The 17,528-nt window shown below is 34.7% G+C and overlaps 1 protein-coding gene across 1 annotated transcript in view; it reads right to left on the bottom strand.

The window, feature by feature from the left end:
* Window positions 1-1,080: 1,080 nt before the first annotated feature.
* The window catches only part of ARFGAP3 (ADP ribosylation factor GTPase activating protein 3), a 32,236-nt gene continuing 15,788 nt past the window's right edge, over window positions 1,081-17,528 (bottom strand). The window contains exons 10-16 of the mRNA XM_026067822.1: window positions 13,932-14,057; window positions 13,229-13,351; window positions 9,399-9,536; window positions 8,098-8,221; window positions 7,015-7,105; window positions 2,780-2,901; window positions 1,081-2,134 (exon numbers count right to left, since the gene is read on the bottom strand). Coding sequence (XP_025923607.1) covers window positions 2,117-2,134; window positions 2,780-2,901; window positions 7,015-7,105; window positions 8,098-8,221; window positions 9,399-9,536; window positions 13,229-13,351; window positions 13,932-14,057 — 742 coding nt within the window. The 3' untranslated portion in view covers window positions 1,081-2,116. The remainder of the gene's footprint in view (window positions 2,135-2,779; window positions 2,902-7,014; window positions 7,106-8,097; window positions 8,222-9,398; window positions 9,537-13,228; window positions 13,352-13,931; window positions 14,058-17,528) is intronic.

Here is a 17,528-nt window from a genome sequence, read left to right on the forward strand (position 1 = left end):
CACAAAACCATTTTGTTTTTTTTTTTTTTTTTATGGTGAACAGGATAATGTTTTTATAAATATTGAATTGCTGTTCACCCTTAAGAGAACCTTTTGGGATAATACCCAGATTGCAGCAAAGGGGAAAAAGTTTATACATCTATTAGAGAATTGCACATGTTTTATGGCACTTAAAATAACTCTATAATGTTGTACGGAAAACACCCATTTTTCACACTTTTCCATCTGTGAGTGGTTCACTATTACAATGTTGCAGAAAAAATATTATTTCTATGTAGGTGACCTCACTGTTATATATGAGAAACCACTTAGCCCTAACTTTTCCTTTCAAGGAATAAGAACAGAGCATTAGTTTATTTTCTCTACAGAGAGATATCAGAACTATATTTTATTATACTTTACTGCCTTAAATTAAGCAACTGCATCCATATTCAAGTGTCTATATATGCAGGCAGGTTATCAGAGGAGCAGCCCTTCTGCAAGTCACTGGATATTGTCAGTACATAGCAACTCTGAAAATCAGATTGTTTATTAGACGTAATGTATTTATTATTGAGTGCAGACTTAACAGAAAGAGTAGTCTAAAAATTGAGAATCTCTAACTGTAATTAGAGAAAACCAAAGTTAGCCCTGACTAGTGATATTTTCTTGTTTAGCTATATTAGGATATCTTCTCTATAGCGTAGGAAGGGAGAAAACAACGCAAGTCTTTTATAGTAAAGCTCTACAAATAAGCAGGACAAATGCTTATATTGCACTACTCTCAAAAAAGGAACATCATTTTTGGATTAATAAATCTAAACACAACAGCCAGAGCAGAAAGTTACAAGAAGTGAGAAAAAACAAACACAGCTACGCTAAATTAACTGTGTTTCAAACACAGTATTTCAAAATGGTAGCTTATTTTCCTGCCCACCATGTTTTGCTTTTTTTAAACCACTATAGCAACTTAATAAGAAAGCTAGCTTCACTAATTGATATTAAAGGCTAATTACAAGATCATTGTATAGACAGAATACAAATGGCTGTATTTAGAAAGCTAGGGACTGGCATTCTGCACATATAAATTTAATTAAAAAATCAGTTTATATCAATTGTTTTTATTAGATATCAGCAGTTTACAAATCTGAATTAAGAAATAAAGTTACAGAACAGAATTAGCTGAAGTTCATTTTTGCTTGTGGGTTTTTAGGGTCACAATTATTTTTTATACAAGATGTCATCAACAATAAATTCCAGACTGTCTAAAACACAGTCCCACTATATTTCCTCATTCAATATTTCATAATTCATCAAAAAACTAAGATTGTTCTAAAAATTCTTAACAAATAATTAACTACTCTGTTAGACCCTTTATATATTTTTTTCATTTTGTACACAATACAGATCATTTAAATGCACTTAAGGATTCTATATTGCAATTTTTAATAATGTTCAAAATTAGGAATAAATAGATTGCTCCCATGATAAAATTAAATCCATTATTTAATATATCAGGTGTCTTATCTCCTCTGTACTTCACATCTAAGCATAACATTTTGTACCAGGAATATTGTTTTAAAGCAGTATTTCTCCATCATTTTAATGCACATCAATTTATGAACCACAAGAGCTTCTACTTCCTGATAAGCACAGGTTTAAGTCAATTCTATATTTTGCTACAGTCCACTAAATACCATCTCAGCATATGCTTAATTTAAATTTTATTCTCCACAGCTCTTAAGACAATCAGAAGCCAAGTTATGTCTGGCTTCTGTCAGAAAGTCTCATTTCAGTGTACATGCCCATCTTTCTCTCTCCCTGTCTCACAGCCAACAACAATAATAAAATAAGACTTCCAACATATAACATTAAGGTCACTAACAGAAATACAACACTGTAAAGGAAAAGAAMATGCATATATGATGTAACAAGTTACTACAAGATTTCTGCTCTGTAAAGATGAAACAGCAGTAAGAAGAGGCTGAGCCAGAAAGCTGCACGAAAAAAAAAAAATTCTGGAACAATTAAAAGCATCTACAGTCTTAAGGCAACCTTCATTTGAATCAGCAGTGTGATTACTGGTATATTCGAAGAGAAATTCTTCTTTAGTGTACTTAGGTTGATACGCAAGAGGTTATGAACCATATCGATCCTAGAGAAACAAAAAAGACAGTTATGGCTATGTTTACCATTGAAAGCAATTAGCTTTACCTACTTTTCTAAAAGAAATAGTAGTTTAATTCCTAAAGCCTCTTAGAAAATTGACCATGGTTTCTAAGAACCGGAGTTTACAGTTAAACTCCAAGATAATTAGCCCTGTTTTCAAAAAGCATCCAACAGCTCCCACTGAACTAGCACAGGAAACACAAACTAACTGGAGAGCGTAGTGTGCCTTACACTATTGAGAACAGAATGCCTTACTTTTGTGCATAAAAAACAGATTTAGGGGGTTACTGTTAATTCAATTCAATAGACAATACAAGAGTTCAATTATTACTACTTTAATAATAAGGTAACAGCAAATAACTTTCAAGATGGAATCTGTGTTCCTATTTTAAGAAAAGGAATAAACTGTGTAAGGGAGAAGATAAAAAAGTTGAGGAAGGTGAGCCATCAACTAGAAAATTATTTTTAAAAGTAAGATAGAGATCTATTGTCTATCATGAGAAGCTTACAAAGCTCACAAACAAATTCCTCCTTTTTTCCCTAGATATGATCCAACAGCAGGATTCACGATACTAAAACCCTACAAGAAGATTTTAACTGATGTTTATTATATCATAATATTTTCACTAACCTGTATAGATGTCATGACCCCATTAGCAAGTACAGAAAGTTTTCCAGCCACTGATTTCACTCCTTGTTTAAACTGAGCCATATCAGGAGCTGAAGGCAAGACATTTGTAATATTGTAGCTTCCTAACACAAACACACACAGGAAGAAAACAGAATTTTTTTTTTATTAAAAGCAGCCTTTTTTCCCCCTAAAGTATTACATATCACGAGGAACACTAAAGTACATCAGTACAAAACCCAYCAGGCATAAAACTTTAAATTTCTTAAATGCACCTTGCTTTTAAATTTTTCATTTGTTCATATTTGCACCCAGCCTATCATCTTCTACGCTGTGAATTCCCAGCTGAGCAATTAGTGTTTGGATAATACACAATTTATTCTGCAATTTTGACCAGCTGCCATGTTATTTGTCTTGTACTCTGAACAGTTGTATAGCCATTATAATTGTTATTGAAGAATTATCATATTTCATTTTAAAGATGAATGCCTTTCAGTGGTAGTTAAAGTGAATCCTCTTCATGCACATGCATAGGTATACTTGCTGTATATACACACATATCTTGCATTACTATACCTGAGATTTGGAAAATTCTATGGGAATTATAGTTAAGGTCATTTACATAGTAAGTTTTAAAATTCCAGAACAAAGCTGGCATTCCACCCTTCCTCAAAGCCTACATAAAGAAGTTTTATCAGTAATTGTTAGCTCATTATGAGAAGTACAGACGTACAGATAAGAAAAACCAAAGATGTTTCAAAATTAACTGTATGATAAATGTTAACATGTCAACACAACAAGATTACAATCACCCACTCATTAGCAAGAAAGAATTCTTGGCATACCTTAATACTGCAAAGTATTTGCAAATATTCTAAGCAAGTACCCGATACTGTAAACACAGCCAAAGACAAATGGCAGGAAAATAGCATTACAGAACTATGATCTCGGGTATAAATGGGGTTCCTGTGAGGCAGCATGCCMAGAACAGACTAAGAGCTAGCTGTTCCTATACATTACTTTTTTTTGCAAAATGGAGATTGCAAACTGTAGCCCTAGGTCAGTCACGTACCCAACTGATGGTCATGACCAGTCATGTACGCAGCTGAGAACTGTGTGCACTTGCCAAACTGCCCTCAAGCCCACCCCAGGGCAGACACCACAGTCTTCAGAACGGTAAACTGCCCCCTGCAAACGTTTCTGTACATTGTATAGCCCAGCACAACCCTCCAAACGTACAGCTGACTTCTGCCCCCTCCTTTTTATTTTGTTCTCCTTCCCTCCCCCCGCATGGGATATGTAACCTGCGGCTCCTCTTTTTATGGAAAATTAAAGGTGACTTTGTTAACAGGCTGAGACAGACATCGCTGTGCCTGAGCTGATTTATTTAAGCCAAATATCTGGTTCACAGGGAAAGATGCATGGTCATATTTGGTAAGCTTGCAACTCTGTTCTTTAAAGCTTGCTAGTAGCTGTTCCTGTAATGCGTGCGCATGCTTGTCTACACATTATTTAGCAAAATGAGCATTACTGTATCAATTCAAAAATTCACCGTCACTGAGAGACATCCCTATTTCTGAATCGTAATTTTGACTTTCTTAGCATTTGTTCCATTTAACAAGTTCTTTCACATTTTTTTATTAAAGCCAGAATAACAGAAATAAAAATCCTAGCTATAAATAATCTGAGCAAARCTCTAATTGGTTCTCAACCAAATTACTCTCCTCATGTTTTTCTAGTTACATATGCTTGTCTGGAAAAAATGCAGTAAATGAGATGGCAAAACAATTCTTTCCTTTGTAATTTCCTTCAAATTTAGCATCTATGAGTTAGCCATCTGACATCCCCCTCTTTTCATAAGCAACAGGTCTGAAATCATGCCAAGTAAAAGGTTTTCCTTGTAGCCCCCCATGGTTCCTCTTTTTCGCAAAACGATCCTACAGCATTCTGTATAAAGGCAAGTATCCTGAAAGTGTTTTACCCTGAAATCTCAACAGCACTAAATGAAAACAACTTGAGTTTCAAAGGACATTTTATTCTGGCAAGGACCCCATAATTACAGAAGTATTTTTGTTGCCACCCTCCAGTCTCCTGATTTTTTTTTTTTAATTCTTATTTTATGGAATTGATGGTGGCCTTGGCATTAATTTTACATGACAAGCTATCAAGTGCAAGAAAATTTCTCAAAGCAGGGTCATTGTCAAAAAATACACTTCGGGGGGGGGGGGAGGGCAGGGAGCAGGAAAGGAATATTCTATCGATTGAATACAGTGTGAATTTAAAAGAAACTAATTCCCAATGTATTTTTCCTCACTACTATTTTAGTGCAATACAACCCAGAAAATTAAGTATAATCAGTTTAGTCTTTGTAATACAACTTTAAATTGACTGTGGAATCACATAACAGGATTGCCAGCCACAGTAACTAACTAACATAGAAATTTAGGAAGACTTTTTCATTCCATTATTAGGAATTTTTGTATTCCACATGCCTAAGAACTTTTCCAAGTGGTCAATAATGAATGACTGCATGCACAAAATTCACATACACATATGTAAAAACTACATAATTACCTGCAACTACCCTTATTCAGGATATGGTGAGAATTCCAACACATACATGTATACGTGCATGCATACATGAAAAAGCACTTTTTTTATATATATATATATTTATACACACACACACACACTATAGAATCCTCAAATATCATATTCTGGGTTAGGATACTCACAACCTAGTTTGAAATGACACCACATAGTTGAAGTTCTAGCTGAGTTTTAATCAGTTGAACAAAGTCTAAAACTCTTTCAGAGAATACGATTTGCCCAAATTTGAATTTATATTTACCTGTTCCTAATTCATTCTCTTACTTATTAGTGTGTAAAAAACCCACACATTACACAAATTGAAGGAAAAGTATAGCTAATTCTGTATAAAATCATTTATATGCAAAAAAAAAAAGAAAAAGGAAAAAAATTACACACTTGAGTATTTGTTATCATAATCCCATAGATTACTGAAAACCTTAGAGGTTACAAAGAAACACCATTAATTTGCTTATGCCTCCCCATACCTTTTTAAGTATGACATCATGTTGCAAAYATTCTTTCAACTGGCTAAAGTCAGTTACAGAAATTCATTTTTTACACCTCATCCCCTCCTTTCCCTTCTTCAATTTATTTTGCATTTTGATTGACTAAGAAAACAATTTAGGTAACTGTTAACAAAAGTTATTTTTCTACTAGCCAGTATACTTGCATCAAAATTTGCATTCAGGGATAGAAACTCAACAATTGTATGGTTTTTTTTCCTCCAACTTTTCCAAAGTAAAATCATATGCTGGTACTGTTTGCTTTTCCAGCCTATTTATATAATTACTCACAGATTTTGAGTTTTTCAAGAAGTTTTAAATTTTTTTTCCATTTCTTCACCAGTTACAGAATGGAACCCAATAAAATGTTTCAGTATTTCTTTCTTTTTCACATTATTGTACTACCCAAAATGGTTGTTAGACAGACAACAGATGCGGTTTTCAACAGCCTAAGGGGCTGTTTCAGCAAATCTAATCTTCTCTTTTAAGAATTCTTTTTCCATTCTATTTTGATAAGTATAGCCACCAACGTAGGGTGTTCCAACAGATCTTTTAAACAGACTGACCAATTACACAATTTTCTTAACAGTTTGGCAAGACCAGTAATAGAAGCAGATATCCTGATGAAAGGACACAACATGCAATAGATTACATAAGAATTTCAAGCCTGCTAACATTTTATTAATGATTCCTTTTTGCTTTAATATCATTATTACAGCTATTTTTACATACACAAAATCTAAACTTATAGTAACTTATAAAAAAACCCAACTAAATGATAGACTGACCATTTTTTTAATCAAAAAAATAGTATTTTGTTATAAAAACACATGAGAAGATCTATCAGGTAGATCTGCAATCTTACAGGCAGTCTATCATATGCAGCAAATATACCACATAAAAATCAGTTCAAAATATTATGCTACTTAACTTGAACTTTAAAAAAAATTAGCTTTTTAAAAAATAATAATTACACCTGTCATGCTTGTTTGAACTATTAACAATATTAACGCTTTGCGCACTTTGCATGCTTCTTGCAAAACAGGGTGACAGCTAGCTTACTGGCAATGGCTCTAGAAGCAGAGACTCTTAGTACCACAGTACATGCTGCAGCATGCTACAGTTTCCCTCTCTGTGCAATACCTGCTGGCTGTTTTTTCTGATCTTCAAACAAGTCAGCTGAACTTATAGAGGAGCTTCCAGAAAGTCTCTCTAGTCGAGCCCTAGCTTCATACTAGGAAAGAATTGAGAAGAAAAATTATCTTAATAGTATACTCCCATCTTTTGAGTTTATGTCAGATAATTCAATAATGAGGTTATAGATTCAGTTTTAGAACATACAAATCCAGCTGAAGGTGACAATTCCAAAAGCTGTTACCATCTAATAGTTTTCACAAGGCTTACACAGTGCAAGTGTGTCATCTCAACTCATTTCCAAGTTGTTCAAAGAGTGATGTTTACCATTACAACACTCAAGCAGTGGCCTATTTACTGTTATCTCCCCTAAAAAAATGGAAATTACTGAATAGGCAGAGGAGAATGAACTATGCAACCATTAAAAAAAAAAACTGAAATGTTAGCATCATATTAACCTTTCTGATCTCATAATGCTTTTAATAAAACTTCTTGAGAGTTCCTTGGGAACGGTAACACATTGCTCATATTCTTTACATTACTGTTTAGATTATTAAAAATTATTCCTCACCTCAAAAATTCACCACAATATTAATCTGGTTTTGATTCTTAGGCTGGTCCCATTACATGCGATTTGCTGAACAATTTATGTGCTTAGTTAGCATTATGATAAACAGAGAAGACAGCTGCTTGCTTAATAGCTTATTAGCATCCGTTTAGATATTTATTAGACACTATTTTAAAACAACATAGGTAAGCATTCATCCAATCTCAGGCTGATTCTTTCATAAATAATCATTTCTGAATCAGTCTACCACCTCTATCAGAGAACAATTAAGATGGAGTTAAGCTCCTAAGGAGCTGCAACTCCTTAAAAGGAAATAATAAACTGTCAAAGTTACCAGAGATTTCTAAACTTCTGTCAAACAAATATTTAAATGGTTTTAATTCTGCAAATCTATCCTTACCAAACTTACCCTAGTTCTATCCATTTTAATTACTCATTGCCTACTCTTTATATCTGAAATGCCATGTTCTATAGCCAAAGAATATTTGAGCACTTAAAAATATCTACCACTGTCTTCTACTTACATCAGCATGATCTTGCCTTCCAAAATACATGTCTGATGAAATTGCTTTTACATTGCCAAATTTTTTTTGTGCCTCATCTGTGCTTAAAGATGGCTCATATTCAGGCTTACGACGAGATGTAGGCCTGAAATTAAAATAAACCACATTAGCAAGCGTAACTTATTTATGTCACAGCATATACAATAAATCAAACAAGAAGCATTATCATCTTTGCTTTGTGAACTGTAATTTTAAAAATTAAAAAAAATTGTAAAAATTAAATTAGTGTGAACCCAGGACAAAGAAATTCAGGTAACTTTCTGTAAGTTGATACAGCAGCAAATAAAACGTCAGTGGAAGTTTTGTAGGATGTAAGACCAAATTATGTCAACAAGGACAGATTACTTCTACACAGGAAAAAAAAAAAGGGCAAAAAAAGAACCCCATCGTCAGTGAAATTCATGTTTAACCCTAACAGTTCAAAGAGGTTTACCATCCTTTGAATTGTCACTACCTTCCATTTCAGCAAGCATACACATCAAACTCTTTTTTTTAAATAAACAAGCTCAAATAAGGGATTAACAGACATTAAATTATGGACATTAATGCATATTTTATGGATATGCATCATTGGTCCAGTCTTCAGGAAACAGCAGAATATGTTTGTGTAAATAATAATAATAATWATTATTATTATTATTAACTTTAGTGCACCACACTCCATGGTGCAGGGAAACGAACAATAAAGTTTTGTCTTTAGAAGCAGGAAACACCAGCCAAACAAACAAAAATCCACATGCTTAAATCGTCCCCTTGATTACAAAGATAAAAACAAAGTTGTCAGAGAAGAAACACCAATCTTTTATCATGAAAAAAAAAACCTAGACTTGTTGCTCAGAAGTATCCTCTATATCTTAATCCTGAGAGCTGAGTACCCTGCAATTGAATTCATTTGGTGACTTGGATCTGCTTGGTTCATTAGGCAATATACAGAGCAAGTAAAGCAGGTATCTGCTCAGAACATTCAAATAATCGAGGTTCTCTCCATGTCTTGTTTTGCCTACCTGTTTTTTTGATGACACACTTTAGAAATTACCTCCAGTGCATATACTGTAGAGCACTGAGCAAAAATACAGTGCTCAAAATGTAAATAACTAAACAGAAGAAATTGAGCCTTTAAGTCCATTGACTGCTTATTAGAGTCATGGCCAAATTCTTCTCCTCTTATACCCAAAAAATCCCACTACTATGACCAGGGACACAAATCACATTAACAAGCTTGAGCTCTCTGTATAAAAGTTAATTAGGTTTTCTTCGTATACCTGTCTGAATATCCTGAACTTTTTGAAGTTAACATTACATCAATATCTCTGTTATTACTTTCTTTCTTCCAAAAAGAATCTGAATTGTCATCCCATTTAGAGAAACTGCTGCTCCTCAAATCTGAAGAATCATAGTACCTAAAATAAAAGAAGAAAAGTATTGAAGAAGCAGTAATACTTCATATTGTTAAACAAACTTTGCTTTAATAAGTGTTCATTTGCAAGTAAGTTTTCAGTTGATTAAATAAGTATGCAAAAAAAAAAAAAGAATCCATCCAATTCAACTGTGCAAAATTTCTAACCAATATTATGAAATCTGAATTATTCATTCACAACTATCACTGTGCTGAAAAGTTTGGCCTTTCTTTAGGCTGGATATGGTCATGAATACACAGTGGACTGCCTGAAAGGTCTGGTTCCATTGAAAATAACAGAGCAAAGTTCTCATTACTTCGAAGCATACATTTTCTTTAGTGTGAAGTAAGGCACTGGGAAGATGACGGTCAAAACACCTGGCTAGTACTCTGAGAACACTTCAGGATGGACCCTGTGAGCAAAGATTTGGCATCATTAGGACCTCACAAATGTTATATAAGGCAGTCTGCTTGTAAGGCTTGGTGCTGTTGACCCTCCATTCAAAGATACTAGCTATGAATAAAGCCACACCTTGAATACTCCAGAAATCCAAGAGCACACCTAACCCCTAGCCTCTGATGGTACTTGCGTTCCACATGGGGCCTAGGTTTCTAGCTAAGCAACTACTGTCACGATTCCATAGAAGYCAATATATGCAAGTTATGCAAGCAAAGAATCTGCTCCCATTTTCCACAGCATAAACAAACACGGTTCAGAACTGTAAGGAAAGCCTTTGCCTCTGGTTCTGCTTATTATGTCTCTGTACTGTAAATACTAGTATTAAATACCTCTGGGCTTTGTAACCTGTTTTATTAAAACAATGATAAAGACCACATTTCTTAAAAATTAACTTATATTTTAATAGCTAAGACAATTGCTTCTCCTGCATATCAAAACTGCAAGGAACACATGGCTACTTATAAGGAAAAAAAATGAAGCATGTTTGTCAGTTCTAGTAGTACCTTATCTTGACCATTTCCCCTTTGATTATCTAAATATACATGGACAACACTACAGAAAATGCAATATTTTGATTAAAAAAAAAAAAGCCAAAGATGAAGAATTTCCATTAGTGATTAAATAAACTGTCCTAAAGATTTGATATGATTAGAATAGCCAGTACAATGATCAAAACAACAGGAGGCCAGCAGAATGTGATCATTCAATAGAAACAAGCACAGGATATTAAAGTCAGCATCTGTGTTCTGTGAAAAGCACCTTTTAAAAAACATTCTCTGTGTTTGTGCTACAAATAGCCAGGACTGTTTTTGTAGTTTATGGGAGATATGACATCTTCAGCAGCAAGGTCTCCCACAACCGCACGTATAAAGCAACAAGGACAAATTTGGGACGAACTTCTACAACGATTCTCTCCTTTTCTCCCCTGAAGGGCAAAGGAAAGGGTATTTAGCGCTCTGAGCGAGGGAGACTCACTGCAATGGAATCTTTGTCTTCACAATCTCACCCCACAGAGTGGATGTCAGCAGAAACAATTTTCAAAAATTTACTGCAGGAACAACAGGCAGATTTTATACCCAGCAGATTCTTGAAGGCATATTTTCCTGCTGAAAAAGGCTTTTTAGTCCCTCCCTCTTCTGGATACAGGTGGATAATCCAAAGGAAAAGTCACAAGTATAAGCTGAAAAGAAAGGGAAAGCCACTATTTGGGGCACATTACTATACTGATTCAATCTTTTACTGTTCCTGTGCGTTTAGGCTGTTTTCAGTGCAATACCACATGCAAAATAAATAAAAGGCAGGCAGAAACACCCAGGAAACAGCAGTACAGCACAAGGTAATAGCTGGTCTTCCAGATTTCCTTATTCAGCTGTCTCCCTCCCTTACATCAGCTCGGAAACGTGGCAAAGTTCTATATGCTTTCCTACCACCAGGATACTTTTTCTTCAGCCTGACTTCTCAGTTTCTAAGTCCTATGTTCCTATGGTGCCAGAGAGAAGAACAGTAMACAGCCTGCAAAGAAACTATGATGTAGCGACATTGTTATTCTTGCCCACCTAATGAAGCAACAGCAGTCTTTAAAAATTCCATACGGGTGTGTAATAATAAACACRGTACACATGAAACAACCCGATCTCACAACGGCCATCTAAACCATAGGGGAGAGGGGGAGGCCACAAGAGCTGATTTGAATAAGATGTCCTATTTCCTGGATATCCTCATACTTCCTCAGTATTCAGAAAAAAAAGTCATTTAATAAAAATCTAATGTTATATTATTACATCAAAAAAATTTATCAAATATAACAAAAAGACAAACAAAAATCTCAGGATTTTTAGAAGCTTTAATCACATATCTAAACCTTGAGACATTTAGCTTTCTTGATGTGGGATGGGCTTCTGTTTTTTTTTTCCTTCACATATTTTACTCTTTACAGATACATATCATCGCTATAACATCCAGCACAATTATTTTGCCTTTGGCTATATATTAAGATGATACTAAAATTACTTTGCCTCTATTTCAAAGCCATAGCTTGGAATAAAAAAATCATTACTGCCTTATAAACTTTACCAAGACCAACAATCTGACATTACGCTTTCTTTAAAGAGGATGAATTTGTATACCAAATCCAATTAGGTTCTACTGTTGCTACAGTAGAAGAACAAGAGACAGAAACAGCTAGGTCATGATTTATCTTCTAATTATTGAACTAAAACACATTAAAAAAGCCTCTTCCATAATTCATAATTTGTATGCTACTGGACTTATGAATAATTTGGGAGCAATAAGAGTTCTTTTCAAGGAACAAACAGAGAAGCACTGAAATTATACATATTTTATTTTACAAGAGTGCTGCCGGTTTACTTGGTACCACGTTTGCATTTCTGTCATTACCGATTACGTTACAAAGCAATGATACTGATACCTTTGTGTTTTTATTTGCCTATCTACAGGTAACTAGGTACAATTTTTCATGCTTTTTGGCAGCAATCCAATAAAAGTAGTTAATAAAAGCACCACCTGTTTCTACCCATCAATTCTGAAACAGCTGTTTCATCATGATTAGTGCCTGTAGGACTAATCCTTTTTTGCTTCCCTTCCAACACCAGTATTTAATATGTATTGTATTTGTGCTCTGACAAAAAATGCTTCAATTATTTTAAAGCTAATTATTTAAATTTTATGTTCAAATAATTAAAGTCTGTAAAGTGAAAATATTGGAGGCATGTAATACAATACATCTGACACACAATATATCAGAAAAATACAAATTTTTGTATTTGACATGTGTCTAGTTGAAAGACTGATGCACACTGCATTAAACGTAGTAGAAGATGGTACCACAAGAAACAAAAAGAAAAACAAGTCATTCTGATGAAAAATTCACTGGATTCAGGATACAGTAAATTAAAGTTTAATGTCAACTGCCTTTGCAAATAACCAGAGACTAGATGCGTATCAGACAGGAACAAGACAAAACCCATAAACAACACATAATGCAGACCACTTTCCCCTCAGAAGAAGATATATCGTCTTCCTTCTAAATGCATTTACCATTGATATACAGTCAACTATTTTACAACTTTTCTGATTTAGATAATGTCCCCTGAAAACAATAGGTACATAGACCTGTGTAACTGTCCTTTTTGATCTTATGTTTTGTACTGTGTATATCTGAGGACATACCTTGCGTATACCTCCACCCCGATTCAAATAAAAAGCTGATACATTACCTTGAACTAGAAGAAAAATATGAGTCTTCTACATCATCAGAGTACTTTTTTTTCAGTTTTGCAATTGTAGGTGTTTCTTGTTCTATTGTTTGCATATCTGAGATGACTGAATGGGAAATGCCGCTAGGGGAAAGAAAGAAAATAATTATGTAAAGAGATGACAAAACTCATACTCTAAAAAAATGAACCCCCAAATCTAGTTTCTGAGCTTGCTGATAATGCCCAAGCTATACAAACATTAAGAAAGAGAGCGAGCGAGAAAGAGAGAAAAAACAAACTCCTGGAAAAATCAGCCGCTGTTCTCTGAAGTAATGACAAGACTTTTGAACAGACTTCTGAGACCATTTCAGCAGTTGTAAAACATGGTAAAGTGTTTTTTCAAAGTCTTGGCTTGTAATAGATATGCTATGCTTTGGTTTGTAGTATTCACTGAAAACATCCCTGCCATCCTCCTCCTCATCAGCTAACTGGGGCAGAAACCCAAAAGACACCCTACAATTTAAATTACTGCCTGTCTGGCAGGGTAAAACTTAAATCCATCAGAAGCAATCCTGCTCCTTCCCTCTGACAAATACTAGATGTTTTGATGATATAGCTTAAGTTTCCATAACATACTTCAGAACATTTTTTCATTTCCTAAGTAAAATCAAGAGTAACTGTACTAAAACTACATAGAGTATATTTAAGACAGTACTTCACATACCTTCTGTTGCTGCCAAATCCAATGCCAAGTCTCTCTAATTCACTTTTCTTCTTATCAGATAGATTTAACTTTTCTTCTTTTGTTTTAATATCAAGATCTCTGTAGGCCAATCGTAAAGATGATACACTAAAACAAAACATACAGCTAATGTATAATAACTGTAAAATGCTAAATGTAATGCCCAACCCAATAATATTGGTAGAAAATTAGCAATATATATTGTAACCCTGAATTTTGTATTTTCTGTGTTTACTGAAAATACTCATTATTAACGGGATTGAATTCCAACTATAATGATGGGAGAAAGCCAAGAGAGAAGACAGTCTAAAGAGTACCTGAGTCTGCATAGGCACAGATAGTCTTTTTCAAAATGAATGTGAAATACTGTACTGCTAGAATTCACGATAGTTTTGCATCATCATTAAGTCAACCTGAAGGAGTTTCGTCTTTGCAATCTTAAGTGCATGTGGTACCAAAAAATTATCAAAATTATCTGACCCTGATATACTACAGTACTGTAGCATTCAGAATACAGGTAATGCGTTCCCCTAATGTGTAGCTTAGCCCCTGCTATGCCTGTCTCTACCTTTTGCTGTCTCCCTCCCTCCTTTCATGCTTCTAGGAGCTGGTTTCATATACTTTATATACTTCCTGTATATGCCTGAGAGGCAAGTGCKAAAGATAGGCTGTACCTCCTCCTCATTGATGGTACTGCCCCCTGTCCCCAACAAAGCGTCTGAAAAGGGGGAGAAGGGAACCTTTGTATCCCCAAAATGGAATATATTCTGGGTAAAGGAACCTACAAAGCATCCGCAATTAGGGCTTTCTGCACAGCTGGCAACACATTTTGCCATCTGAAACAGCCCCATAATTCAGATAATATAGTTTCTTGTCTTTCTGAGATGCTGTGGACTTTCCTAAACCTCAAAACAATCTTACCAATACTTATTTTTCAGCAGTACCAATGTGGTTTTTAATATTGGTTATAGAATTACAAAAACACTGCTTAATTTTATCTGTTAGGTTAAAAGGGATATGAATAGTCATTGCAATGTGGAATGAAGCAATGTTTAATTTGTAAGTTGTGACTGGCATAAAATACAAACAAACACTACCAGAAAAAAGGTAAATGAGATTTAGGATGCTGCCGGTAGACTTCCTGCCTTAAGTAGATGAGTACTGTTGTCTTTGTAAACACACATTTCCATTGTAACTTTCCACCCATTTCATGCACAAGTGGAGATGAAAAGAAAACAGGTTTTTGATCAAGGCATATCCTCTTCCAATGTGTGTCCTACCCACTCCATTACTGAAACAGGCTCTTCCTGGCTTGCTTGTCCCATGCACGCATATGTAATTTTAAACATGAGGACAAGACGCCCTTACCACAAGGACAAGATGTTCCCACCTTGCTGGTTAGTGCATTCTGCTGGGAGACAAGAGTTGTGTGGCTGAACCCCTCAGAATGAAAAGGGCACAGAATTCAGTCTTCTTACTTCCCAAGCAACGGGTGTAGGCACTAGCCTACTATATAGAGTGTCACATCTCACCTCCAACTGCATTTCAAAAAGAAGGGGAGTGATCTTAAACACATGATGTTTAGGTATCCTTTGACTGGGGCCTTCAGACTTGGATCCTTGAATCCGCCAAGTCTTATGTTCAGATTCTTACAACAATAGAAGTCAAACACAAAATAGGATCTACCTGTTAAATCATTTTTGAAAACAATAAAAATCAGAAAAGCTTATCTTCAAAGCATGGAACACCTTCAAGGAAGTTCTTCATCAATTTTTACTGTTTAGAATTGATGTTACATGGAAAATTGAAAATGGTGACTGAAGAGTCAACTTGAAACTGCTACTGAAAAAAAAATCTACCCAGGACTTTAAGGAGAAAGATTACGAGCTTACTTTATGAAAGCTATTTTATCAACATCAAAATATTCTTATTTGCTGCCAATTAAAATAAATAGGGATACTGATCAATTTTTTTAAGTAGCTCTAGCGGTCTGTTTTCTTGTCAGTGCACAGCAGAAAATGAAGAAACTGTGCACCATTTGAAAATTACATTTTAAATTTAAGTCTCAGCATTGTTTTTCCTTCTAAGTACTATACTACAAAAGCATTGTTTCAATTCCAGCCATATTACAAAGTCACACCGAATTAATTCATTAAAACTTATTACTTCAGCTTTTTATATTAAAACACAGAAATTACTTGGAGGCTAATGCAATTTTAAAAGTATTGCTCTTCTAATTTTGGTATATACTGCCATCTACAGGTAAAAATCCAGTATCTTTAGGACAATGCATTTATCTTGCCTCTAATGGGATCAGACCCGTAACCTGAAGTGTATGTGCATCCCTCACATTCGCAGACATTTTTGGAGGGTTCTGGCCACTGCAGCCACCCATGTTACACACCGTTTGAAAGCACAGTACAATCGTCCAAGACCACATTGCCAAGATATCAGGTCCCATTTCTACTAAAGGTTGCCTTGGACCTATAAATTGTGTACTGACACAAAGGTTTCTGACCCAAAAGCAGAATCACTTTTTGGGACTTTATTCTTTAATAATACTATTCATTTTGGAAGAATGGCAATTAATAATGAGCAATCATTATTCTTTTTATTTCATACTATGTTCCTCCAATTCAGTACACTGGTACTTTTTCAGCAATCACTAAGAAGCATGACTTTGTGGTAAAAATACGTGAGGAAAATGAACGATTCCCCTGTGATTAATATTTTTGAGGCATACAAAACATCTATGTCTGCAAAGGTAACAGGTGAGCAAAAGGAATAGGAAAGAGACTATAGGCCAAAGACCTTGGTACCACAAACCCCAAGTGATCCTGTAATTACACAATAATTCAGAAAATTTCTCAATAGGTTATAAAGATGATGCATCTTAGCACTTAAAAGAGAGGACTTTAACTTTACAACAGTAAAAGTTTACGCTAGCCAGTTCTTTACTAGACTAATTTTGATGACAACTACTAGAACGCTGGAAACCGAAAACACGTATTGGAAGAAAGTAATGGAAATAATTACAGAACAGCGCCCCATGAGCTTTAGGACTGAGCTAATGGAGATGGACTAACAGATTCAAGGCCTTAGACAAAAAATATTCAAAGGCTTTTGGTGAAAATGAAGACATTTCCAGTATAAACCATCCAAAACTTATGGAGGCAATATCCAGCAATACTTAAAACTACTCCCTGCCTTCAGCAGAGAAGCTCTTCCAAATATTCAATTTTGTCTGTACATATTGGATATGGTCCCCATGCTCTTAAGAAGACTGTTTAAATAGTATTCAGTTCACTACATTACCCAATGCTAGTTACCTTTTTTTTWAAAAAAAAGAAAATTTAAGAGGCAAAATCTCTGTGGTAATACTTAAACTTAACATTTACTTACATTTTATTTCACATTTATATTTATCAGTAGAACACCTCCTTATTTTCTTATTTAAACAAAAATAACATTAATAGCACTAAGGGTTTTTTTGTTTGGTTGTATTTTTGTTTGTTTTTTAAGACTGCACTGGGCTACTTCTACAGAAAGTCTTCAACTGTAGAAACATATACTTAAAGG

Source organism: Apteryx rowi, unplaced genomic scaffold, assembly GCF_003343035.1.
Source record: "Apteryx rowi isolate R43461 unplaced genomic scaffold, aptRow1 scaffold_263, whole genome shotgun sequence".
Classification (NCBI taxonomy): Eukaryota; Metazoa; Chordata; class Aves; order Apterygiformes; family Apterygidae; genus Apteryx; species Apteryx rowi.